This window comes from Fundulus heteroclitus, chromosome 20 (genome assembly GCF_011125445.2).
Source record: "Fundulus heteroclitus isolate FHET01 chromosome 20, MU-UCD_Fhet_4.1, whole genome shotgun sequence".
Classification (NCBI taxonomy): Eukaryota; Metazoa; Chordata; class Actinopteri; order Cyprinodontiformes; family Fundulidae; genus Fundulus; species Fundulus heteroclitus.
The window spans coordinates 24,324,540-24,352,516 of record NC_046380.1 but is presented as its reverse complement, the minus strand read 5'-3'; the positions used below and the strand labels follow the sequence as shown (position 1 = coordinate 24,352,516).

General features: G+C 42.0%; 1 protein-coding gene across 2 annotated transcripts in view; it reads left to right on the top strand.

The window, feature by feature from the left end:
• prkcda (protein kinase C, delta a) overlaps positions 1-26,938 on the top strand; it is a 31,338-nt gene extending 4,400 nt beyond the window's left edge. Inside the window, exons 1-18 of one of the 2 annotated variants that reach the window (XM_036152098.1) lie at positions 4,430-4,550; positions 11,213-11,342; positions 11,487-11,686; positions 11,766-11,832; positions 12,681-12,837; positions 13,330-13,361; positions 13,570-13,655; positions 15,729-15,858; positions 15,941-16,041; positions 17,036-17,135; positions 17,241-17,371; positions 17,514-17,687; positions 17,770-17,861; positions 21,458-21,520; positions 22,325-22,463; positions 22,864-23,052; positions 26,376-26,504; positions 26,624-26,938. In XM_036152098.1, coding sequence (XP_036007991.1) covers positions 11,234-11,342; positions 11,487-11,686; positions 11,766-11,832; positions 12,681-12,837; positions 13,330-13,361; positions 13,570-13,655; positions 15,729-15,858; positions 15,941-16,041; positions 17,036-17,135; positions 17,241-17,371; positions 17,514-17,687; positions 17,770-17,861; positions 21,458-21,520; positions 22,325-22,463; positions 22,864-23,052; positions 26,376-26,504; positions 26,624-26,782 — 2,058 coding nt within the window. In that variant the 5' untranslated portion in view covers positions 4,430-4,550; positions 11,213-11,233 and the 3' untranslated portion in view covers positions 26,783-26,938. Of the gene's footprint in view, positions 1-4,429; positions 4,551-11,212; positions 11,343-11,486; positions 11,687-11,765; positions 11,833-12,680; positions 12,838-13,329; positions 13,362-13,569; positions 13,656-15,728; positions 15,859-15,940; positions 16,042-17,035; positions 17,136-17,240; positions 17,372-17,513; positions 17,688-17,769; positions 17,862-21,457; positions 21,521-22,324; positions 22,464-22,863; positions 23,053-26,375; positions 26,505-26,623 lie in introns of those variants that run through there. The other variant, XM_036152099.1, reaches the window with a different exon arrangement.
• The last annotated feature ends 1,039 nt before the right edge of the window (positions 26,939-27,977 follow it).

The window sequence follows — 27,977 nt, the reverse complement described above, 5'->3', positions numbered from 1 at the left end:
CATCCGCCTGTTCTCCAGCCTATGCATCCCATGGTGTTTGATAGCAGTGGTTATGTGAGGATGAGTGTGTGGGTGTGTGTCAGAGCAAGAAAAGAACAAGCATGGTTTCTTGAGTTTATAAAACGGGTCTGTCAGAGCCAGTCTCCAGCACAAACACACATGCACACCTTGACTGCACCGTATCGTAGACATCCTGTCTGCCATGAGTCAGAGAAAAAGTCTCTTATGTAAGTTTAGTTGGGAAAGGTGAACACTGACACGCCTGTGTCCCGCAATTTTGTCCGTGCCAGGTCTCGCTTTATATTTACTTCCAGCAGCAAACGCAAGCCAGAGTAAAGCGTACTTTTAATTGTGACTCCTCCCTGGGGAATTTGTCGTTCCTTATTTAGGTCTCTTTTGGCTTAAGCCAATATTTCTTCAGTGTAATCAGATCAGAATAGCTCACTCGGCATAAATCCCCTTCTTTTTCTTTTGCTTTTTGTGTTAGTCTCAGTGTGTGTGTGGGTGGGTGGGTGAGGGAGTGGATGCAGGCAAAAAGGCATAGAAAGGAATATGGATAGTTTGGAGAGCAGGGAGGGAGTGTGTGTGTGTGTGTGTGTGTGTGTGTGTGTGTGTGTGTGTGTGTGTGTGGTGTGTAGTAGTGTGATGTGTGAGCGAGAGAGAGAGAGAGAGAGAGAGAGAGAGAGAGAGAGAGAGAGAGAGAGAGAGAGAGAGAGAGAGAGAGAGAGAGAGAGAGAGCAATAATCTTTGGCTGTGGTAGGCCAATCTGCAACCTTCTCATAGCTCCCTTCTGCACAATCTTGTTGCTCAAACCTCAAAACTACCCCTGCAGACTACAGTCCCGGCCACGTGACCCCACCTCCTGCCACACAAAAACTTCCCGCACATACCAGAATGCAATCTAGGGCACATTCACCGCCAATGCAGAAGCTGCCGAGGCAGTTGCTTCACGTTCAGCCCAGGTGAGCAACAGGTTTGCAGTGATGAACTTACACCACCACCCAGGGGGTGAAATGGAAAATTACATATGATCACTAAGAAAAGTAGTTTTTTTAATATGCAGGGCTACATAACAATCCAATAATATTAATACCAATAAAACATTAACAATAATAAAATATAATGCTAAAGTAAGTCAAACAACCTAGAATTACTTTAGTTAGGACAACTGTGTGCCCTACTCGGTCTCTGTTGGGGCATAGAGACGCCCCGCGTGTATGAATACCAGGTAAACGTCACCGCTTGTAAAGAGGAGCGCCTTATGGCAAACCATTATATCATAGAATTGCAGACCAGGATCTTAAAAGCAGATATTCACAGTCAAACTGCTCCAAGCCAAAGCGGACACTACAGCTATTCTGAATGCTAATCATCTTAATTGAGATATACATGTAAAAAACTTAAACAGTACTCGTCCTGGGAGAAATGGCTTAAAAATTATGTTGAGGAATTTAGAATCAAGAATTACAGGCCAATTGTGACTTGTTATAGATCGTAAAGATATGCAGTAATCAAAACAATTCCACATATTTTGACTGTACTTGCAATTCTCCCCATGTAGCTCTACTAGTAACTATCAAAAATGTGTTATGTGTAACAAGTAAGTAAGTAGAACTAAATTCAAATAGTAACTTTTAAGACAAAATCTTATACTGTTTCACAAAAGCTAACAATGCATAAAAAACAAGATATAAAAGACATGATAAAAAAAATCTTTAATGGCATTTTAAAATAGATCACAGAGTCCTCAATCTCAAGTCCATAGGAAAGTTTCCAGTTTCAGTTTTTGTTATGGTGTTCCAAAGTACAACAGTTAGGAGTGGTGGCCTAGTAGTTAGAGCAATGCGCTTGTGTCCCAGAGGTTCTGAATTCAACTCCCGCAGACTGCCACACTGGGTCCCTGAGCAAGACCCTTAACTCCAGATTACCCCACGGGCACCGCACAGTGTCAGCCCACTGCTCCCCAAGGGGATGGGTTAAATGCAAAGAACAAATTTCATTGGAAAGTACGTTGCAATGACAATAAATATTATTATTATGATTAGATGTCACATCTAAGTGCTTCAAAACAGGTTAAATTCATATGCAGGTATGTAAAATCCAATTTAGTCCAAATTCCATTCAGATCAATTAAATTTGTAGCAAAATGATGCAATTTATATGATCATTGTAATGGTAGCTAGCCTGTGTAACATACAAAATGCAGCTTTCAGGTGATTGTTTCAGTTGAAAGGAAAAGAGCTATCCAAACCAACCAGCTGTATGTGACACATTAACTGTGCCCTTTTGCTAAATCATAAATTGGCTTTGATTAGCCACATTTTTGAAAGCTTCAGCCTTGAAAAGAGTTCAATTATATCGTATTTTATCCAGTCCTGTTTCCTACTGGACCTTTAGAATCAAGAATTAAATTATACAGAACCCGTTTGTCAACATGAAGTAGGCGAAAGATCTTGAGAGCACCAGATCATTCCCTAATCTAAAAAATTAAGGAGTGAAACAGAGTTGATTCTGTTGTAAAGTCAAGCTTTTTTCAGCTTCGCCTATTAGCTAAAGTCAAATATTTTCTCACTCGTGATCTTGAAAAAAACATTCACGCATTTCTAAGCTCTCGTTTGGACTATTGCAACACCTTATATACTGGATTTAACCAAGCCTCTATTCAACGTTTATAACTTGTGCAGAATGCTGCTGCTCGGCTTCTCACCAACACTAGCAAGTATGACCACATCACCCTGTCCTTTACTCTCTACATTGGCTCCCGGTTCAGTTCAGAATTCAATTCAAAATCCTGTTGTTTGTTTTCAGTTCAATCCATTGCCTTGCACCTTGTTACCGGACTGACTGCCTTTGCAGCGGCAGGGCCCAAACCCTGGAACGCTCTTCTCCTGGAGTTACGCTCCATCACAACCTTGCCCCCGTTCGAGGCCAGGCTAAAGACCTATTTGTTCAGTTTGACCTTTTATACATGAAAGTCGTGACTCCTTTTAAAATTTGAACTGATCTACAGTTATATGTACTGCTGATTTATTTTTTTCTTACTATTTCTATTTGTGTTTATAATTCTGTACCGCATTTGTGAATGCGGAACACGGGTGACATAGTGAGAAACACAGAGCAGCTGTTTAATCTGCGGGTGTGCACAGAACAAAGAGATTGTATCGCCCTCCATCTGATCTGAAAAATCAGCAGAATCTGAGGAAGATAATAACATTCTGGTGATGGTGCAAAATCATTTTGACGCATTTGGACGGCATGGACGAGGATAGGTGCTGAGATCAGCCCTGGGGAAATCCCCTGCAGGTGAAGCGTAATAAGCCACTCCCTTTATGATTCAACAATCACAGTAACATGATCTGAAAATTCACACAGCCGGTAATCTCAGTGGATTTCCTTGTATGATGTAATCCATAATGGGGGATTCTTGGTTGTGTGCTTATTGTGTACCTAATATATGAAAGGATCTTAGGACATCTATCATTCTTTAACAGGTTACAAAGCTCTTTCAGGAGCTTTTCCAGGAAACCACAGCGAGAGCCTCTATCTGAGAAAGAAAGAAAGAAAGAAAGAAAGAAAGAAAGAAAGAAAGAAAGAAAGAAAGAAAGAAAGAAAGAAAGAAAGACCTATATTGTCCCACAATGGGGTAATTCGGGCGACACAGAGAGTTACACACATGTTTTAGTGATGAAAAAAACATGGAGCAGTGCTGAACCTTCCCAGGCATTGGCAGCTTCCCAGAATTACTCCAAGAATGCATCAAAGACATTTCAGTTCACACTGAGCCTGGCTCTGCTGGAAGTTTTTCCTTCCTGTTAAAGGGGAGTTTTCCTCTCCACTGTCGCTTCATGCACACCTGGTGGGTTGCCTTAGATAGGAAACTTTTTGACCAATCTGTCTCCATGATTTGATCGAATTCAGTTTTGTAAAGTGCATTGAGGTCACGTGTTGTAAATAGGCGCTTTATATAAACAAAATTGAACTGAATTTCCAAGAGGTATCAAAAGAACCAAAGGACTACATGCAAATCATAGCAAGCCTCACTTGCTTCAGTTAAGTCAGTGTTCATGATTCAACGATAAAAACAGAGACAGGGCACAAACATATCAACTGGAGTTCACGTTGAAAGCTGCTGCTGTCCATAAAGAACACAAGGACCATTTAACATTTCCCGATGATTCCAAAGGCTTACAGGAGCATATTGACTGATGAGATAGAAATTTAAAACTTTTTGAGAAGTGTCATCTGTGGCCTAAAATTACCCACAGTTTGTTAAAATGTTGAAATATGGCAGTGACAGTGTAATAGAGAGGGACGTTATTGACTTTTTGCCGTCCAATCAGAGGAACTCATACCATAGTTTTAGCACCAAGTAGGTTTAGAAAAAAAAAAGTTGGAAGCTAGACGATATGACACAACAGCCTGCCATACAGGTGCCACACTTCCTCAACAGACTAATCACACAGAGCGAGGAAAAAAAAAGGAGGAGGAAAAGAGTAACTTTCATCGCGCTTGTGGAGAAGAAGATCCGCAGCTGAGTTTTGCAGGGCGAGGTGAGACTGTTGCTATACTTATTTATTTATTTCAAACTTGACTTTTCCCAAAGTTCGAGCCTTTTAGTCGTTCGGTTGGATGAAAACAGGTTCAAAGACTTCTCACAACGATGACTTTCCCCTTGTTCTTCTTCTTGTTCTTCTTCTTCTTCGCCTGTCATCTGTTGAGGAACAAACGGTAACCGTTGGCTTGTAACGGTAGCTAAAAGTTAACGCATTCTGCTCGGTGATGTTTGTCGGTCGAGACGTTGACCACCCCACGGTCACGCCGTGTGGGGAAACCATTCGAGAACCGCAACAAAGCAAAGTTAGACAACCGCCCTCTCGTTCTTAATTGAAGTAGTTCTCGTCGCCTCTGCTCTGACTGCGACGCCGCTTGGCTCGTCTGTCAAACTTGGAACGATGGCGCTGCGGGATCAGCTGGAAGGGGGGGAAAAAAAAAAAAAAAAAAAAAAAAACAGCAGCACAGTCAGGTGAGGCGCTTATTCGGACCCCTGTCCACTTTTTTTTTTCTCCATCAGCTAAAACCGTAACCATCGTTTGCTGCTATGCCAAAGAAAAAAAATGGCACGCGGCTGTTCCGTTTTTGGTGTTTTAAGCCCAAAACGTGGCGCGGGACGATCTGGACACAACCCGGACGGGGGTGTAGAAACAAACAAACAAAAAACACGTATTTGTCATGAAGACAATGTGGCTGAAGGGTGATGTTTGAGTCAGACGGCAGATGACATCCGTGTCAGCCAACTGACAGGCGACCACATCCGTTGTTGCATAAACAGAGATTTCAGATGCTGAAACGACTTTGGCGGCTCGCTTTGGAAACGTGATCGGGATTTTAGTTTACTGCTGCCGAAGCCTCAGAGCAGAGGCACCTGCCAGGGACCTGTTGTTGTTGTTGTTGTTATTGTTGTTGTCATTTAGTTGCGTCCCTGGTGATCTGATGCTTGAGTCACGCAGAAACCACCCTTTATAGACGTCCTAGTTTCACCCAAAACAGTGGATTGATGTTCAGGTCCTGTAGATTTTCCTCTTGATCAGAGCCAATGGCACTGGGTCCATGTTTGTTTTTAGTTTATAAGGTTGCGGGATTCTCAGAGGGCATAAAGTTTGAGTAAAACAGGCCATCTGTTCACATTAGAATGGGATTTAATTTAAAACGTGTGCCAAAACACGATCTGTTTGCTTTCTTTAATTGAAAGTCGACGCTTGTGTGATTTTGCATATTGGGTGCTACCATTTTAATATATTTATCTATAAAGCTTCATTGTTATTAATAGGTTAATACATAGACTTGAGCAAAAGTTCAGGAAAAAAAAACACCTTCGCTTTCACGTAAACATGCTTGTAAACATGTAAACTACGTTGGTCTGAATCGAGATCAGTTGATCCTGAAGGTAGCTGCAGATCCGAGAGGAGCCGAGACCAAAGCGGACCTCTGTGGTCACTGAACAACTGCCGTCTCAAGAGGGGGGGAAAAAAGAGAAAATCATGCTGGTTGATGCAAATGCTATGTTTTGTTTACGGAAAAGGCCATGATTATTCACATGGAAATGTAGGCAGGTGCTGGTGCTCCGCCATTGGTCTTCCTGTCTGTGTAAATGTGCAGTAAAATGATGCATTTAAATAGTTCTGGGTCTGATTTACTGCCTAATATGGAAAATAACACGGTGTAGAAAGCAAGAATACATTTCCTGGTTGTTTTTTTTAAATTATTATTTTACACTGATTTACTTTAATATCAGACAGGTTCCTTTTCTGTTTCCCTTAGGAGGGTTATTGGTGGTGCGCTGGCTCCGGCCCCCAGTTCCCCCGGGGAAAAAAAAACATCATCATACAAACCGCAGTCAGCTTCTTGTAAATGTCCGTCCAAAGCCAGCCTAGGAACAGTTTAAACGTTCACAACGTTCATAGCAAGATCTCATTTTATTAAAATCGGTACAAGTCTGCTTTGGTCCTGGGTCCAATTAGCTTCAGGCTCAAGGGGCCCCACTCATCTGTATTCAAACTCAGTGGACAAACCACAAGAGCTCGAGCAGGTAAGATGGTAACTGCTGAGGACTACCAGAGTCTCACTTTAGAAATTCAGTCTTACCCCTTTAAGTCTTGCCACACCCAGTATCATAGTTTCATATAATTTTTTTTTTTTAGCAAGATCAATCTCCCAACACCCACAGACACTCAGGTGTTTTTTTTTAAATCTGGGAATCTACAGCACCGAGGCCCAGACTGTGAGCGTCTTGAAAGGCGTTAGCCGCTCGGCCGAACTAGCCGTCTTTTTTTTTCTTTATCTTGCGCTGCTCATGAATTGAGGCAGAACCGAGTAGATTTTTTTAGGACGTTGACCAGAAAGTCTACTGTATGCCGCCGCTGGATGTAACACGAGCGGTGTGAACCTAACAGATGGGACAAATCGAAACCGCACACAAACCAGTCAATCACTAGCGCCCTCAGTCACACAGTGTGCTTATTATTGATTAACTCCAAACAACCCCATGACAGCAGCAGTAGTGAGTGGAAGGGCTGTTTAGCACCCTTTCTTCTCGGTGCACACTCTCTTCCTGACTCGGTGTGTGTGTTTTTTCTGTTTGTTTAGTTTTTTTGTCTTCGGACTTTACTTTTCCAGTCTCACCGTGGGCGGTTTTGGTTTCAGCGATGTGAATACCATCTGGGCCGAATGTGGAGCACAGCATGCCTGGGTTTGGATTAGCAACGTGCTGAGGCCTGTTCTGCCTTTGTAGTGGAGGCACACGCCTTCGCTGCTGAAACTGTGCACTGAACGCAGAGCAAAACAGCCGCAGCCGTGCCGTCACATAGACATGGTTTTATGCATGGAGGTGTGGAGCTACCCTGATGGTTAGGCAAAACCGACCCAGCGTTCCAAGGCAAGCAAGTTGAAGTTGCCGTCGCTCTGATTGCAGAGCAGCAGACGAACGTCGCGGTAACTGTTCATAGCTTCATCTCGACTCGTGCGTTTTCTCATCAACATATATTCCACATGGAGCTGTTCGCCAATGTATGGGAACTATTTATGCCCCCCGTGCTCCAAATGGGTGTTATTTGATCTTGGGAGTCTTTACTGAAGGCTGGACTCTGATTACACAGAAGTTGTTCTGTCATTGCTGACACAGCAGGCTTTTATTATTGTGGGCGCAGGTGCTTCGTATGTAGACACAGTGGAGACTGGTTTGTTGACATTTTTGCGTGCTTTGGGGAGGGGGGGTGGTCATATCATGCTTTGTTAAGCCGTCCTTTTCACATTGAAATCATTCAGTTGTGGTCTATATAAAGTGGAACTGCAATGCTTTGGTCAGAAGTCTTCCTTATTATCCCCCTTTTTTTTAAATTAATTTATTTTTTCATTTTATATAGCATCATTCAAACTCAAGGTGCTCTACACAGAAACAAAAGAAAAACATGTAATCCACAAAAAACCTTTCTACTTCAAAGAGAATTGTATAGAAAAGAAACAAATGCTAAGATGCTAAATTTCTGTTAATAATAAAATATTACATTTTACTTCATGCATAGTGGTCCCATGTTCAAAAGTACAAAAATACTGTTAAAATCTAAATAAGGGAGGACCTAAAGGCATTCATCTTTATACATCCCAACACGGTCTGAATGTACCGTCTTACCCCTGTGTTCGGTTGCGTCTGCAAGCAACTCGTTTTGGTGCCGTGTCTTTAAATCTAAAGGAGGCACCCCCCCCCCCCCCACACACACACACACACACACACACCACTCCCACAGGTCACAGCGCATTCCCCTCCACCCCGTTTGGCCATTTTTGTAGTCTGCTGGAGGACGGTGTAATGAACAACAGATGTGTTATTTACTCGTCGTCCTGGCCAGCCGGACTGAATTGCGGCGTATCAGTCTGGAATGAACCTGGTAGAGCCTGATTTCAAAGGCGGGTCAGCGTCTAACAGGGTCAGCGTCAACAGGTTAGAACCAATCAGACGGTTACGGATGTGACGGGAAAAACTCCCAAGCCGCTCGCTCTGTTTTTGTTATCTGTAGTGAACGTTTTTTTTGCTGCTTTTGTCTAAAAAAATCAGAGGATACGCGGTGTACCCACATGTACTTTCTTATTTTGCTAAGACATCAAGCAACAAAAATCTCCGTATGCACCTTGACTGTTATGGTTAAAGAAAAGCACAGCTGCATTATGGGTAATTCTGCCGCTAAGAGTGACTCATCGTAAAGTCACGCCTCCCGCGCCATGATTGGTCCGGTCTGTTTTGGACCAGAGCATATGGAGCCTTACGAGACTCGCGTATGCCCCGTGTAAGTCAGTCTTAGCTGGCCAGGCTTCGCCATCCTTCAGCTTGGACTACAACATTGCAGCGAAAATAAATAAAATGAAAATAACATCGGCAGATTTGTTAAACGGGTTAACAGGAAGTCCACACCCTTGTTTAGCAAATACTGTGACGTAATTGTTCAAAAAAACGAGAAAAGTGAACGGCGTGAACAATATGACCCAAAATGGCATATTAGTTACACATTATATATTTTCAGGTAAATTAATTAAAAAAAAATACCTTTTCATTCTTCAAACTAATATGCCTGGTTAGCCTCGTGAGACCATCCTGATCTCGCGAGCTTTCAAGGTTTCACTCGCAGATCAGTCTGGCTACTCTCCGTTAAAGAAAATTTGGAGCCGTTCACCAAACGAACGTCCAATCAGCGTTGGCTTTGAGGCAGGTTGAGGTGTGACGCAACGGGAAGCGCGTCAGTTCAGTCTAAAGAACATGGCGGCTTCAGCCGATGAAACTAGCGTTAGCGTGGCTGTCGAGCAAGTTTTATCGGAATTACAGAGTATTTCTCTGCTGAGCTAACGAGCCTTTACCTGCAGCAGCAAGAGTAGCTTGGCTTGTGGTTGTCTTTTCGTCAACAGAGCGACGACGAAGCATGTTGACGAGTACGTCAAATGCTTCGTTGATCTGATTGGTTTATTTGGCCCGTCTATCACCAACATAAGCCAATCAGCTAACCAGTATTTTCGCCCCTTCCCAAAATTACTTCAACGGAAGGTTTCCAGATGGATATGCGAAGCAAATCTATCTGGCGGCGTCAGGTTAATGCCTGGTATACTCTTGTGTGATTTTGAACCGTCGCACTGAGAGACAGGTTCAAGGACGGCCTTCTTTGCAACCAAAGATCACCTGCCATCACCTTAACATCTGAAAAGTGCCAGACAAAGAGAAATAAGGAACAGGTTTTGGACTCCTGAATCAATTCCTGTTAGGGATGGCCTGTCCTGTTTGCTCCGATCAGAGCAAACAAAGCGCCACACGCAGCATGGAAGGCTGGGAACAGGAGCGTCTTCATCAGCTGTGTGCATGTGGGATTGCACGGCGGGCACAACCCGGTGACGGCTTTCATTTTTGCTCCCTTGCCGTGGCAGCTTAGACCGATGCTGATAAATAATTTGGGCCCGAAAGCATTTTTCTTCCTGTTGGACATTTGCATTTTTGTTTTTTTGGTGGGTTTTTTGTGTGTGTGTGCCTGCAGCGGACTTTGATGCACTGACTTAGGACATTTTGCAGAGCGTATATATATATTTTTAAATTATTTATGAAAGGACATTGACGTCAGATTAAACTGATTCATCCAAAGGGAACTCCTTTAATTTATTACTGGACTAGTTTTTATTAATCAAACCTATTTGATTGTGGTTTTGTTTTAGATGGGTGTGGGACTGAACAGTAGAGCGTGCAGCTCAACAGCCGCCTTTGTTTGTTTGTACTAAATAAAGCCGGTGCTGCAGACGGATGGCAGACGTTGATGAAGTTGCTTATTGCCGTACATCGTGAGCGATTTAGTAGTAAACGGTCATCGTACCATGTGCACACATTAAACCTGACGTCGTACCGGGGATTATTAAAAATCCACATGGCGCAGTGTGTCATGGGGTAGTCTTATAAGCTTGCTAAAGTCGCGCAGTGTAAGAAGGCCACAAGAGAGCAATCCGTTTCCCCTCAGCTTTCTGTACTGCCAGTGCCTCGCATTAAAAATGCAAGTTTAGAATTCCCTGTGGACGATTCATAATGCTGCTCTATTAGCTTTCCACCATGTGAAGATCATTTTTACACTCATTGTAAATGTAACAATTTCTGTAAGTTGACTGGGGGAAAAAATATGAATTTTTTTTGACTTTTTAATGGTTTTCACAGGAAAAGAGAAAGTGACCAGAATTCACAGGCGAGCTGTTTACCTAGACTAAATAGCTCGCAACAAAAAAAGCAATAAGTGTAAATAGGTTGGTGGGGGGAGAGTGTATAATTTTCCTTTAAAATAATCCCTGCATACTAATCATTACACCTGGCATCAAAGGGGTTAAAAGTTCAATTCCTGAATATTTGCTGTAGATGTTCAGTGAAGTCAATAAGGGCGTGAAGAGATAAATATGGGGGAAATATTAATGCATAATATTTTAATGTCAATTTTGAAAAGATTTCTTTTGTACTTAAAACATATAAGTAGAGCAGAAAAATAAAGGGACTGTTTTATTTTGGGGAATGAGACAAACCCGTTTTGCTGTGTGTGACCGTAACATTTTGGGACGTGTATTAACTTACCGTAGAAATGCACTGTAATTGTAAAAGTTGTTGTTCGAATGATAAATGCCGCCACAATAACTGTTTAACTGTGAACAGGCTCTCCTGGTACTCGTCACCATGGCTCCTTTCCTGAGGATCGCCTTCAACTCGTACGACATGGGTATATTGCCTTTGTCTGACGATGAGCCCTTCTGTGCAATCAAAATGAAGGAAGCTTTAACTACAGGTGAGCTGACCTCTGGTTTCACACGCTGGACGGTTTCCTTTTGAGAAAAACGCACCGTTTCCTTCAGGTTTTCTCATTTCCTGTGTTCAAAAAGACCGAATTGGAGTCTTATTTCCTCTGTCGCTGTTTCCGTCCCCCACTTAGAACGAGGTAAGACACTCGTTCAGAGAAAGCCCACCATGTACCCGGCCTGGAAAGCCAGCTTCGACGCGCACATCTACGAGGGCCGCGTGCTTGAGATACTGCTGATGAAGACGCCGGAGGCGGCGCTCGCCGAGGTCACCGTCGGCGTCTCCGTTCTCGCTGAGCGCTGCAAGAAAGCCAACGGGCGTGCTGAATTCTGGGTAAGGACACGGAGGATCCCCGTCTCCCCTTTGGACAAAGATGTGTTGTTTATCCGTTTGTTTGTTTTTATTTGGTCAGGTGGATCTCCATCCATCGGGGAAAGTGATGATGGCGGTGCAGTATTTTCTGGAGGATACGGATCAAGGTGAAAAGAGCTCAGTTGAAAGTTACAGTGCCTATCGATTTTTGTCGCGCGGTAGGGACGAGTTACTCTGACACCTGTGAATAAAATCCACTGCAGCTAATTGAAATCAGAAGTCACTTGATTTGAAAATAGCCCGTCTATGTGCAGTGTGATCTCGATATAAATACAGATGTTTTATAAAGGATTCATTAGAGAACACGAGGCCCGAGGAACGCAGCAGATGGAAATTTAGACCGATGATCCAGGTAGTAATAGCATTAATAAGAGAAGCAGCCATTGTGCCTGTAGATGAGCTCTGGTAGGAGAATTAGCTGACAGAACCACCTATAGAATAGTCGAGCACTCGTCCAATCCGGCCTCAACGGGGAAATGCTGTTTGCCGCAAGCCATATAGGAGACCCAGCACACATGTGGCAGAAGGCACTGCGGTCAGGTGAGACCTAAGTGAACAGTTTGACCCACATACCAAATATGTTTGCTTATGTGGGTCAAATTGGAGTGATGAGTGATGTACATAGTCGTTGCACATCACTCTGGACATCACTCTGCACACGCCGTCCCCGTGGACAAGCATGGTGGTGGCAGTGGCATGCTGTGAAGGCCAAAGCAAGGAGAAAACCAGTTGGATGTTGCCTAAGACTTACAAGAAACGGTTGTGTTTGGAGCCAACAGTGGTTCTACAAGATATTGAACATCTGCTGAACAACCCTAACGCACTGATATGAGCTGTAGTGCCATACCTTCTACATCTTGTTTAAGGCTGTCCATTTGCCACAGAGTGCTGAACTTTGTTTCACATCTGGCTTGTTGCGCAACGACTGAACGGTATTTCTCTCCGTGTTTTAAAGAGAGCAAGCAGGCGGCGAAGGAGGAAGAGGCTCCTACGCTGAACCGTAGACGAGGAGCCATCAAGCAAGCGAAGATCCACTTCATAAAGAACCACGAGTTCATCGCCACGTTCTTCAGGCAGCCCACTTTCTGTTCTGTGTGCAGAGAGTTTGTCTGGTCAGTCTTAGTTTACACGTCAGTCTTTGAAAAAGTGCTCAGAGTCATCAGATAAAGTGCAACAACATTATGTGAGAAGACAACCCAGCTCCAGATTTAGATCTTGATTAGCCCAAGTGGCCTTGTTTTTATACCTGTTAAGCTATTTAACACTTATGTTTTTAACAAACGCATTACTAGCCCCCCCCCCCCCCCCCCCCCCCCCCCCCCCCCCCCGGCTTCTAATGCATAATTTCACATCTGCTCTCCATTCAGTTCTCAGGGATTGTAAATGCATTCTTATTAAGCAAATGTTTTTCTTTCTTAGAAAGCTTTCAAGCAATTATCTTCTTCGAAGTCCATTTCCTTTTAGTAATGAAGCCTCTTAAACTAAAGCGATGCATTGATGTACAACTTATAATGCTTTAATCGATACTTGGCACTATATAAAAACAAATACTTTTCAGCGGACTGATGTAAATCAACCCTTTTCAATCTCATATTCTTCCACAGGGGACTGAACAAGCAAGGCTATAAATGCAGACGTAAGTGTTCAGCAATATTGAATTATGATTTTTTTAAACAAAGACCAAAATATTGGTGCCTGGTGCTGTAATTGAAATAGAATCCCAAATTGTTTTTTTGGTTGTGTACTTGACCTGGAATAAAACCACATTTTTTCTCCTATGTGGTTAACACATAAAAGGTTGAAGAAAATTCTCAGTAAATGTTGCTTTTTTTCTTCTTCTCCAGAATGCAATGCAGCCATCCATAAGAAGTGCATAGACAAAATCATAGGCAGATGCACGGGTACTGCTGCCAACAGTCGGGACACCGTGGTATGTGACGCACTTTGCTTTTGCAGCCCATCATGTATGTCGGCGTTCTCCATATGCCTCGAGTTTGTTTTCCAGTTTTCTCTGGGCGTTCCTCAGTTTTTGTTCTTTTCTTTTCATTATTTCTTTAAGCTGTTCCGTGTAATCTAGATGCTTGGTTTGATATTAACGCATAAAGAGTACTTTTAGCACCTATCTCCAGTTAGGATCTTTCAACCAGCACTAACATTCAAAGATTGGAGAGCTGTTTATGTGCTGTGTGAGACCACTTTGTCCACCTTCCGGATTCATGACGTGCAAATACGATTCAGGATGCGGAAAAGCCACAGTTTAAATTTAAAGTATCTCTAACAAACTGCATCAGATCCTTTTGATCTGGTTTGACACGGTTCTTTTCACGTATCTTTATAGATAATAATCCTCCTTTTGAAAGAAAACATGTGTACGTATGAGTTGATCTCAGATTGAAATAATATCAAACGTTACTTATTACTTTGTTTCAATAATTCAGTCAGAAAAGGGGAAACTCAGATTCATGACACAGACAGATGTATATCAACAAGAACAGTTTACGGCTAATGAAAACATCAAATAGTTACTCAGGTTATTTTGATATTACAAAGTTCATTAAAAATTATTTAATAGAGTAATGACAGCTTAACACAAAGTGTGTCCATGTGCTGTGCAAAAATATGCTCTAAACACTAGGAAGCCTCTCCATTGTTCTCCCTCAGACTCTTGGTCCTTAATTTACAAATGAAAGCCAAATTTTACGTTCTTCTGGGAAGAATACCCTTGACCTCTGAGGCCGTTCTGAGAAGGCTGCAAGTACCTGATTTCGAACACCACATACTGCCATTATGGGTCCCTGAGCATGACCCTTAGCCCCATAGTGCTTCCCGGGCACTGTAACCTGCCCACTGCTGCTGGATTAAATGCAAAAGACACATTTTGTTGGAATGTACAAATGTAATAATAAATAAAGATTTCTTTTACGTGTGGCGGTCGTCAGAGATTGTCTGCTGGAAAAACCTGCAATTCAGCTGTCATTCCCTGGTTGTGATGATCGTAACACAATCATACCATAACCTCTCCTTTGTTTGAAAAAAATAAATAAAAAATTCTTGGTCTTATGCGATTTTCTAAAAGGAAAATCATATTTTAGGTTTTTATTCACCCTAAGCCATAATCATTAGCATTTACAGAAATACAGAATTCATCACACCATCTGTGAAGAATCTATGTAGTATGAGCAGAGCCACACAATTTAAGGAGATTATTTATTTGCATTACAATTGCTGAATATGTGATAACAAAAATTATTTAACCCACACTTTTTTCTAGCATTGCAGTGACTAAAGAAATAGCCGTGGTATGGGGATTAGGGGAATTTGGACCGCAATAAACTGGCCAAAAATAATTCCAGATAAACATCAAATATTGCATCCAAGCTCTCCTTTGCGACATTGCATTATATTGATGTTGCTGTGTGGAATGTGATTTGACGTTTTGTGCAGCCCTCAGTATAAGTTTCCTTTTTTTTAAATGAAATTACTGGACTAAATGAATTTGGAGATACATTTGGAAATGGGTCATTTGTTTATTTTGATTGAGATATAGATTATAGAAGATTGTTCCTTATTTTACAAGACAAAAAGGCTTTTGATTATTTTTGATATGTTTTTTTATTATTATATATATTTGTTTTGCAGTAGAAGTCTTAGCAGGAGTTTACTGCATATTTTGATATTTTTAGTCTTGAAGGGTTATTTTTGACTATGGTTGCCTTTTCTGCTTAAATAGAACCACTGAACAAACTTTGAGAAATCAGTGGTGGTATGTAATGGAGTGAATCTGATGTGAATCAAAACTTTAAGGAGCATACTTAAATGTAGAATCCAGGCATCGTAAGGCCCGTTTGTACTTCTCTATGAAGGACTCTCCATCAGCCATCGTTGACCCTTTTGATAGATTGTATTTTAGAGAGAGAAGCGAAACGCGAAGCCCAGAAAAGACATGGTGCTGCAGGTTTCCAGCTCATACCAGTCATTCGAGAAATCCTCTTTGTCCCCACAGTTCCAGAAGGAGCGGTTTAAGATCGACATGCCCCACCGTTTCAAGACCAACAACTACATGAGTCCCACCTTTTGCGACCACTGCGGGAGCCTGCTGTGGGGTCTGGTCAAACAGGGCTTGAAGTGTGAAGGTAAAGCACCGACGGGATTGAACAGTGAGCGGCGTTCACGTGTGCCGTCGGGTCTGACGGGCCGGTTTGATCCTGTCTGCAGAGTGTGCCATGAACGTTCATCACAAGTGTCAGGACAAAGTGGCCAACCTGTGTGGGATCAATCAGAAGCTTCTAGCCGAAGCACTAACACAAATCAGTCAGGTGAGTCGGCTATTACTCCGTCAGTCGTCCGATCGGGTTTCGCTTGCTGGATGAAGGCTGCGTCAAAACAAAGTATGACACATAAGACTCACTAAATTAGGTTTATTTGGACAGCCAGATATTAGATTGAACATCTTACAGTTTGTCATGTTTTACTTTCACCTTCTTAATGATAATAGGCAGTAAGAACAGATTAAACCGACCAGCGGAAATCTCTTCAGAAGGACTTCTCTGGGTCAGTTAATCTGCTTCAAAGCGAGGTTAAAGGGAAAGCCTTATTTCACTCCTGGGTTTTGACTAATTGAAATAAAAACTGAACGTTTCTCACGAAGCTCCAGCTGCTCTACTCGGGTTATTTATTCACACCAATAGTAGTTGCTTGTCTCACCGTCAGTGTGCTTACACACACAAAGCTTGTTGATTTTAAACTACATGTTTGCATCTTGGTCTGGAAGCGTGCCGTGCAGTATGAACCTCCTCCCTTCTCTGACACACACACACTCGCACACACCCACACCCTTTTAGCTTATTGTTGACCTTTCTGCTGTTTTAGAGGCTTGTCAGTTGCAAATTTGATGCAGATGCACATACAAGACACAGCAGGCCGACCGCAAAGTGGTGTGCATCAAGGGCCACACAAATGTTTTCTACTACAGACGCACAAATCAGGCTTTTCCATTTTATTTATTTTTTTCTTATAGGTCTTACTTAATTGCAGTTTTGACTTCTACCTATTTATTTTTCTAAAAATAAAAAGGAAATACAACCACATCACTATTTATACATCAATTCCTAACCATTCTCTGATCTTTATTAAACTCATAACATGCGCATCACAAACACCAGTGTGGACTTGGATGTACAAGACCTAAAAATCATCTCATCTGATAACAAGCTCGATTTAAAAAGTGACTATATTTGGTGAAAGTTACAGCATCAGTAAAAATGTACGTCCTAAAACGATGTCTCTCCCCACCCCTCCGTCTTCCACCAGAAATCTTCCACTCGTCGCTCAGATCCCAACCTGCCTGCTGGTATTGCTGATATTGGAATATACGATGAAGTTAACAAACTTTCTGAACTTGGGATCAACGGTCAGTAATCATATTTCAGTAATCTTGCATATTTTAAAAATAAATATGACATTTGAAGCAGTTTGGTCAAATGTCTTATTGCTGCACTACTTGTTTGTCTGTTAGACGGGTCCCCATATGGCAGACTTTGGGAAGGATCCACCCAAAGACCACAGTCTCGAATTACCCACCTGACCCGAGTCAACATCGACAACTTCGTCCTCCACAAGGTGTTGGGAAAAGGCAGCTTTGGAAAGGTACCCTCCGCCATTCTTTTATCAGCTTTTCTATCTGCATTGGGAAATGTGGACTCTAAGAATAAAAACCGTTCAAAGTAAAAAATAACTCCATAAATCATCAGGCACCTGTATATTGGCATTGATTCGTTTCTCCTTGCAGGTCCTCCTTGCAGAGCTGAAGGGCCGTGGGGAGTATTTTGCCATAAAGGCTCTAAAGAAGGACGTGGTGCTGATGGATGATGATGTGGAGTGCACTATGGTAGAGAAGAGGGTCTTGGCTTTAGCCTGGGAAAACCCCTTCCTCACCCACCTTTACTGCACCTTCCAGACAAAGGTACGCCTTCTCCTCAACTTTAGACCATCTGGCCATGCTTTACCTTGCTGCGCTCGATGCTAAATTTGAATCTTGTCCACAGGAGCATCTGTTCTTTGTGATGGAGTATCTTAACGGAGGCGATCTGATGTTTCACATTCAGGAAAAAGGCCGCTTCGAGCTTAACAGAGCCACGTGAGTGACACCTCCTATCATTTCGGGGTTTATTGTCAGCGAGTCAATTAAAGAGCTGCTTATTGTGAGGAGGAGAGCATGCTCACTTCTTCTCATCGTGTCAGTCTTTTCTTGCACATGGTGTTCTGGAGGCTGGCTCCCATCCATTTGCTCCTTTTCGTTAGCAGACTGGCCCTGTAAAGAGTGGTGAAAAAAAAAAAAAAAGCGCCTGTGTACCGTTGTGTTCGTAGGGAGGTATCAGTTACTGCCACCCACCTCTCATCACACTACGGGAATCCCTCCAGAAAAACAAAAGGCAAGCTGGTGAAGGAGAGTGTGAAGGCACCCAACATTTGGCGGCACTTCAACTGACTGAAGTTTTTAAGAAGTCCCACTTTTATAAGGATTTCTCTTTAACTTGCTGCTTTTTCTTTCACACAAAGTCGTTCGTTATGGGAAGTGGAAGGAAAATGATACGTAGTTTACGCTGGCTTATATTTTACTAATACAACATTGAATAGTGTGGCAAGCAATTAGATTCAGACACCTTTATTCTGATTCCCCTAAATGATATTCAAAAGTTTAATTTAGTGTCAGCTGTAATCCAGCTGTTCTGTGATGGTCTCAGTGGTTAACAAACTGCATCATGAAGACAGCGCACCACATCAGGCAGGTCAGGGATGATACGCTGGTGGCAGCGTCATGCTGTGGGCAAGCTCTTCTTCAGCAGCGATAGAGAAGCTGATCAGAGCTGACGGAAAGGTGGATAAAGCTAAATACAGAGCACACCTGGAAGAAAAGCTGCTAGAGACAGCAAAAGGCTGAAGACTAAAGCGGAGGTTCACCTTCCAGCAGGGCGGTGATACTAATCATACAGCCAGAGCTACGGTGGAATTGTTTGGATCAAAGTATTTTCATGCGTTAGAATGGTCCAGTCAAAATCCCGACCTTTTTTCGTGACTGGGAATCTGAGGCCTGAATTTACAATTTGACGTTCACAGTTGCTCTAAATCAAATCAGGCTCAGCTTTAGCCGTTTTGCAAAGAAGAACGGGCAAAAAAAGTATTCTCTGCCTTTTTAAAAGCTGCAAGAGAGACACAATAGACTGGTGTCTGTAACTTCCTCACAAGGTGGTGCTATGAAGTATTACCTCAGGGGGGATTGAAAACATGTTTTTGTGACCCTTTGCATGTTTTGTTTGGCTAAGAAACTCCCTCTGTTCTTTTTCTTCCACTTAACAGATACGCTCTACTTTGTGTTTGTGCGTCACGCAAAAACTGCGCTGAAGTGTTTGGCACCGTTCTAAAATTTTAAAAACTGGTGCATCTACATGTTTGAGGCCCTATCAAAGAACAAATAAAGGAGCATTTAGTACGGTGAACCGAAGACGATGCATTGCTTTCATCAGTTCAATTTAAACCAGTGTACCATTGATGTTCCACCTGTTCTGCTTTCTAAGAACTGTGGCAGACAGGCACTGGTCTCCCAGTACAGCTGCATCTCCTGTAGTTAAACCGGTCGTCGAGTCTTTGACAGGACTAACACTGTACTTTGTTGACATGGAAACCTAATCTTGCGCTGGTGACTGTGTAACCACCCCGCCTCATGCTGGATAGTCTATCCCTCATGAGACGGGCAGAGTGGGCTCTTCCAGCATGCTGCGTCAGATAGCTTTGTTTTTAGCTTTGCAGTCATTCTTTAGTTTTGCTTTACTTCTCATAAAAAAATAGCATTAGCGAGTAGCGGTGTGCGCACTGAAGACGGTTGCCGGCGTGATCTGGTAGCATTTGAATTGACGTGCCGGTGTTTCTCGTTCCCAACCAGCTGGTCGTTGTCTCTGTACCTCTCTGGTTCAGCAGCATCTTGTCTTTTGTTCGCTAATGTTCTACCAAATTCCCTGAAATGTTTATTTATATCATGCAGAGTAGAGGAAGAAATATGAGACTCCATTTAAACCTTTTTTATCAGTAACGCGTTTTCAGTAACTCGGTCAGACTTGTTGGCAATCCTCTTCCGGATCTCTATGTCTCAGAAATATTTGGATGCTGTTTTCCTGATGATCACAATCATAAGCCTTCATTGTTTCTCGCATTGCTGTCCCAAAATTGCCAGCTTTGGAAAAGATTAATGACCTGCATAGCCCAAAAGACCACTTTATCTTGCTTGTACTCTGTTGATGCTGGTTTTTCCTGCAGAGCTGCCTTAATTCTCCAAGGCTCAGGAAGGTGTCATGGGGGCATGTGGCTGACTGAGGTGCTTTTATACCTGAACACGGGTCTGTGGTGACGAAAGCATGTACCGTTTGAGCAAACAGGAAAATTGAACTGCAATAGCCACCGTTCTGCCCTAAGACGGCAGCACTAAGGGGTGGTTTTAAGAAAAAAAGATCACAGAACTAAACAAGTTCACATCAAAATGTACAAAATTGTACAGTTTCATTTAAATAGCACCCATAGGCCCAGTTTTTACTGTTTATCTGCAACAAAGAGTTAATTTTGGGGTGAGTTACACTTTAAACTAATACATTTCACAAAATATTAGTCATTTGGGACCGCATTGCCAGAAATGCGGCACTGAATTAAACAGCTGTTTTCTTAAAGAAGCTTTTTTCTATATGCTTTACTTTTTTGCTCGTTTGGAGTTGCAAACCAAGCCTCGGCACTGAGGCTGAGTTGTAAGCTCTTGACTTTAGCCCTAAAAAGGGCTCTTTGTTGTTGCAGTGGCATAATATACATCCTGATTTTGGTGGTCTGTAAGTGGCTAGAGCCGCCCAGCCTAAACAAGAATCGTTTCTTCACACAACTTCTGTATATGTTTTCCTGTTTCTACACAGCTTCCCGTACCACAGGCCATTTCCATGACACATGCAGTCGGGTTTGCAGTCATTCGACACGAATTTGGTACAAAGACTCTCAGTTCATTATTATCTCGACGTGTGCGGCTGCACACGCTCGCACAGTCAAATGAAGAGTTGTACAGCTGTCTGTTGTATCTGCTTATGCAACACTTTCCTTTTAGAGGGTTTCAAATGACCTCTTTTACTAACACGAAACCTGTTCTCTCTGTAGATACTTCTGACCTGGTAAACTTGTGAATGGGAGTCCGATCCAACTTTTTAATAACCCTTCACAACGCAAAAAAAACAAATACACAATCTGGACTGTTTGAGTTTCTGTTTATGGTGAGATTATTTAACTGTTTCACTCGGACAATTTCCTCACCGCCGTTAAGGGAGCCCTATTAAGCAGCTATGAGCACTTTTCTTATTTGGTTCCCGCCGGTGGATCCTTTGCAGCGGGCGAGGAGGAGGCAGATCGGTCTGCTGATTGCTCTCGCTGCTGAATTGCTCCAGCTGTCGCATGGTAGGCGAAGCAGGTCAGCGATAGGCTAAGCTTTCAGCTCACACAAGCTCTTGGGTTTCCCATTATGAGAGTGTTAGTCACTTGTCTGCTACACCAAACAAATGTCCCCCCTGAATAATTCAGGTCTGAGCTGAAACAAGTCCGGCGTTCAGCTGTCAGCTCCACGCTGAGGCGACCACGGCACGGAGCTGCAATTTTCCGTCTGTAACGAGTGACTGACTCCCGGCCGTCTCCGCTCTCTGTGTCTCCCTTCAGGTTTTACTCTGCCGAGATCGTTTGTGGTCTGCAGTTCTTGCACTCCAAAGGAATCATCTACAGGTCAGGAAAAAAAACAGCAACATGTACTACTTAGTCTCAGTTTACAAGAAATTTACTCAAAGACACTATTTTCTACATTTCACGTGTGATTTTTTTTTTCTTTTTTTCTGTTATTAACACCCTTACTTGCAGTTGTGCTGCTGGATGTGTGTGAATGATCTCAGAGTTCATAAAAACTGCTTGGTTAGGTAATCCCACACATTTCTTTGCTCAGAAGGTTTAAATACCATTGTGTGGTAAAGCAGTCACGAGCAAAGGCTGTTAAGAAAACTGTGACTGTAAAACTGCACGTCCAACAGGATGTTAAGAAAGAGGGAACTAGCATGCAACTGTGTTAACATAAAAGGAATTGTGACACTGCATAACACAGACAGAGGCATGTCTGTAAATGTACTTATGTTTATTTATGTTAATGTTAGTAATTATGAATCGCAGACCATAAAACACCAAAATTCTCTCTCTGCAAAGGTTAGAATATGGCATAACACCCCTAAAAAGGGACTTTTAATCTAGCAATATAATGTTTAGGTCCGCACAACTGTAGGGAAGACTGCTGATTGGACAGTTTGTCCAGCAGACAGTCACTGACACTTTCCACACGGATGGCACACCACAAAAGGTTGTTACTAAGAAAGCTGTCTGTTCACTTTCACAGCCCACTTGGCAAAACATCTAGACACTTGATTGCATTAGCATAAAAAAACAAATAACTCTGTAAGGTTTATTACTTTATAAACCTTATCTACAAGCAAAATAGTTGACTGACAGTTTCATTTAAGTCTAATCTTTGTTTTGTATCTGCAGAGATCTTAAATTAGACAATGTCATGCTGGATCATGACGGCCACATAAAGATCGCTGACTTCGGTATGTGCAAGGAGAACGTGTTCGGGGAGAATCGGGCCACAACTTTCTGTGGCACCCCTGACTACATTGCTCCTGAGGTAAAGTGGCTCGCACTTATGAAAGCTTCTCTTGTTCTGAAATATTTCAGTTTGAAACAGCCGGTTTTATCCACAAGGGTCCAAACAAGTTTTTTTTTTTTTTTGGGTGTGCGTGTGTTCTTCTTCTTGCAGCTGATGGAGAACACTTTTTGCTCATTTTATTAGTAAAGTGAGGACTTTGATGTAAAGCGAGGACCTTTTTTCCGATCTTCACTTTTTTGTAGGAGTTAGGGGTAGGACTAAGGTGTCAGTTAGGTTTAGGGTAAGGGTTGGGCCATAGAAAGGGTTGAAAATTAATAGAAGTCAATTAAAGTCAAGACAATACCCTCACTTTGTAGGTAAAACAAGAATGTGTGTGCGTATAAAATCTCTCACTGAAAGCTTTTGTGCTTCAACTCAGATCCTGTTGGGACAGAAGTACACGTTCTCAGTTGACTGGTGGTCGTTCGGGGTGTTGCTGTACGAGATGCTGATTGGCCAGTCGCCTTTTCACGGTGATGATGAGGATGAGTTGTTTGAGTCCATCCGCATGGACACTCCCCACTATCCTCGCTGGATCAACAAGGAGGCCAAAGACCTGCTTGAACAGGTTGGTATCACAGGGCTCATTCCAAGTAAACGAGAAACGGACAGCCAGCAGTCATGAATAAGCTTTAATATATTAACCATGTCGAATTTAGTTGGTTTTTATTTTTGTTTTTTACTCGTAGAACAAATCTTTTATAATACTGTCGTATCCAAACCACTTTAAACCACTTTTACTATACAAGTATAGCTCAAAAAACTAAATATCATGAAAAACCTCTATATTTTTGTCACTCATTTAAAAAAGTTACATTACACAGAATTAAATATTTCAAATCTTTATTGGCCCTTGTTTTGATGATTATGGCTTACAAATAACGCAAAACCCAAATTCCATGTCTCAGAAAGTTTTAATATTGTCAAAATGTTATAACATCATCCATAACAATAGAGAGCTGAGTGGAAGAAAAATGTGCCTTAAGAGGATTATCAAGCAAAATGCATCCAAAAACCTGGGGGAGCTTCACAAGGAGCGGACTGAAGCTGAGTGGAGCCACTGCCACAGACAAATCCGACACACACAGCACGTTCCTTGTGTTAAGCTAGTGTCAGAAGTACACTGAGAAAACAGAACATTGAAAATAGTGCATTTGTCCTTGATTTGAGCAGGCAAATAAGATTAACTGCTGATGGAAAGAGTAATTTTACCCCTAAAGTAGGATAATTAGATATTCTGCACTTGAAATAAGTTGATGGAGACGAGTTCTTTCTATTTAAGTGCAAAAATCTTATTCCATTGGCAGATTATTTTATTTACCTACTAAAATAAAGAATTTTTTTTTACTTATTTTAAGTTCTGTTTTTGCAGTGCGTCTCATCTGGGCTAAGGAGAAAAAGAGCAGGTGGTCCAGTTTTTTTAATATTTTTTTTAAGTTTGCATATCATTTGGAAATCAAGGTCCCAGAGTCTGGAGGAAGAGCTGAGAGGCACTTGAAGCCCAGTGTGAAGCTTCCACAGTAATTTGGGGAGCCATGTCATCTGCCGGTGTCGGTCCACTGTATTTTCAGAAGTCCGCAGTCAGTGGAGCCTGGCACGAAATCTTAGAACATTTCCTGCTTCCTGCTGCTTACAAGCTGATGCTGATGTCATTTCCCAGCAAACTTGGCAACCGTTCACCCTGCTAACAGTACCAAAAGCTGGTTTAATAACCATGGTGTCACTGTCCTTGATTGGCCAGCAAACCGGTCCGACCTGAACCTCGTAGAGAATCTACAGAGGATTGTCAAGAGCTCCACTGGCTTATTGCCTCCATGCAACGCTGCATTGATGCAGTAATTCAGCTAAAGAAGACCTGACCAAGTATTGAGGGCATAGACATGAACATACGGTTCAGGAGAGCGACATTTTTGTTTAAAATATATATTTTGATTGAGCTCATGCAATATTCAAATTTTCTTAAATGGTGAATTTAATTTTTTTTCTTATCTGTGAGCCATTATCCCCAAAATTACAAGAGATAAAGGCTTCAAATATTTCACACTGTGTGTAATAAATCTATAAAATACTGGAGCTTTTGAGTATGGGGGGGGGGGGGGGGCATGTGCTTAGTGACTTCTATTTTGGGGGTTGCTAAGATTTTCCTTACACCTAATACACCTACTATTAATAATATCATAACATTAATATCCTAGAATACAGCTTTGAATGAGCAGCCAGCTAATTTCTTTCTCCATCTTTCTCATGTATATCCATCTATTCATCTTTGTCTCTCTTTTTTACATTTCTGTCTCCATAATGTATCTTTATACATGGTTCTATTTCTAAAGATATCTGCCTTTCTTCCTTTCTATCTCTTGAGTAAAACTATCTTTACATCTTGATCTGCCAGAGTTTAGAATAATTTTAAGCATAACTTTATTCAGTTTTAATTTTATTACAATGTGTTTTCCCCTAATAAAACATTGATCTGTTTCCACTGATGGACTCAAGAAGGTTTTGTTTCCAAAAGACAGACTTTTGGTGGGACATCCGAAAATGACCACAGAGCCTTTTACTTGTTGAGAACGTGCTATGTTGAGTGTTAATGTTTATAATAATCTAGTTTAAACAGCTGAGATCATCATCATATTTGATTGGCAAACTTTCCCAGTATGTTGATGTAGTATCATGTACCACAAGAAAAACAAAGGTTTCATTTTCCTGTTGCAACTGACAACAGAAAAAGGACACATTTAACCCGTTGTAACCCGCCCTGCCGACACAAGCGATACAAATTCTGTCGGGGATAACTACTTTAAGCAGTTATCGCTTAAATGCACGTCCCATGTTCCCCCAACAGTACAGACTCCGCTGACGTCTGCACGGCTAATAGACGCTCAGTGTTCCCGACTCTGTGGGGCTTTCCATTTACAAAATGCCAGATGTTTACCAAGGCCAGGTAAAAATAGGCCGCGACTCAGCGCTTCTCTCTCTCTCTTTGGGAGGGGAAGTGTGGAATTTGCCAGGGTGCGCCCCCCCTACCCAGGTGACTCTGAGCTGGAAGTAGAGGCTCCCTGCAGTCTACTGTTCTGTCTCCTCCGCGGACGTTTACCCTTTGATAGGTGAGGCACCACTTACTGCTTACATTTCTGTGTGGACCAAATTCCTGTATTTACCACATTCTTCTACAGTGGGGCGAAGCAGGGGAAGGGATAATAGCCATGTTTTGATTGCTATCTTAGCACCTAGAGCCGTTACTTCTCCAGCAGGCACCCACCGCACACACCGAGCGGTTGATAATAGTAAAACTGAGCTCTGCATGTACCTTATATGGGAGCTTAGAGACAGAAATGGTTCAGGATGCAATCTGGCACTATTTAGACAAATAATTTTTATAAAATTCACCGTGAACACGTACAGACGTTCAATAATTTACCACATGCCGTGGTTGACAGGGTGCCCCCTTGTAGGACGGTAGGGGAATCACTGCAACCGTAGTTCTGATCAGCAAACAGGCTGAAATCGGAGGCAACCGCACTTTCGCTCAGTACCTTCTGAAAATGCAAAATGTTTGCCACACCTATCCGGGAGTCTTTCTCAGTTCTGGTGGCTCGCACTTGAGCAACCAGCAGTTGGTGCGCTGCTGTTTTGTTGTCGCGATGACCCGGATAACTGAGAATTAGTTAAGGCGTGTAGTTCTGATGCAGCGTTAACGCCACGCAGAGCTGGAGAAAACGCTGGTCACTACAGCACTTTCTCTGGCAAAATGTTAGCATTCTTTTTAAAACTGATATTTATTAGTACAAAGTAATCATTAAATACATAAAGCTTGCATAAATAATTGTAAACACTGGAGTGCAGACATAAAAAGGCATGTTTTAAATTAACTTTTCTTTTATTTCCCTGCAGTTGTTTGACAGGGACCCAACACACAGGCTAGGAGTTGTGGGAAACATCCGGTTACATCCCTTCTTCAAGACCATTAACTGGCAGTCTTTGGAGAGGAGAGAGGTTGACCCACCCTTCAAACCCAAAGTGGTACGCTTCCTGCTTTTTTTTGCCAAAGAAAGGCGATTTAACCCACAGATGTGGTGCTGTTATCTGATGGCAGCCAGTCTCCTTTTCTTCCATCTCTCTTGTTTTCTTCTCGTTGCCAGAAAGCACCAAATGACTGCAGTAACTTCGATCGGGAGTTCCTCAATGAGAAGGCACGGCTTTCTCACAGCGACAAGAACTTCATAGACTCCATGGACCCTTCTGCATTTGCCGGCTTTTCCTTCATAAACCCCAAGATGGAGCACCTTCTAGAGAAGTGATCGCCTTTACCACCAGCCTGACTCAGGGGGTGTCTCCTGTCGTTTATGGGACGATTCTCCGACTTAGAGACAAATGAGGCGCTCCTCAAATAAATCAGTATTTATATAACTTTTATTTTGGGTTGCAAACCATTGCCCATTGGTACATATAGAAAGAAACATGTCTGTACTGTATATGCTGATGTTGTATTTGTGTGCATGCTTATTACTGGTTACAGTTGTGAAAGCCTTTGTGAGTAATAATAATAATAACATGGTGGGAGGCTGAAAATACTTTCACTCCATGTAACGTCAGCGCTACAATAGGGAGTCTTTTGGTTTCCTTCATCACACGCAGCTCAGTGCAACTGGAGATAGTAAATATTGAAGAGTTAAGGCTTCGTCTGTAAACTGTACTGTGTGTGTCAGTTGTAGATTAATTGTGTAAATCAGGCAAGTGCATGTGCGCGGCTCAGAACAACAATAACATGCCCGTCTTCAAACTGTAGATAATTAAGGATCTTATCTTTCTGAAACCTCTGCATTTTTGCTTCTGACTTGATACTCTTCAAAATACAGTGGGGTTTTCAGCTGTGGTTGTTTTGCTGATTCAAGATGAAAGATCAAATTTAAAACACCACCAGCTGCCTCTACTGTATAGGTAGTGAATTTGGTGAAGTCGTTGGTACAGAGGGTTTAATAATGTTGTCTGAATGTAGTTGGGAAGCAGGACATCACTGAATTCCTGTATATAAATATTTTAGATGTATATTGCTGTAACATGTATATGGGTTCTGTAATGATGTACTTTTTCTATCCATACTTGCATCTGATTTAAAAAAAAAAAATTGGCTCCCAAAACTGCTGCTTCTTTTGTATGTAGTATAATAAAAATATTAGAGACATATCCGTACACACATCATGGTCCAAAGAATTTGTCATTAAAAAAAAGATTACGATCGTATGTTTTGTTGTTGGATTATGTTTGTTATAGATGCTTCAACTTCGCAGTCTGAAGACATTTTATGTTTATTTATGTTTGTATTTTTGGCTCATCACATAGATACCGCATATTTTAACAAATTAATTTCAAGGTGAAACAATTCAATGGTTCCCTAAATGCAACACTTGAACCATTCCACCCATCAACCTTTTCAATCACTTTACAACGCACAAACCACATCAATGTTGTTTTATTAGGATTTTTATTTTATAG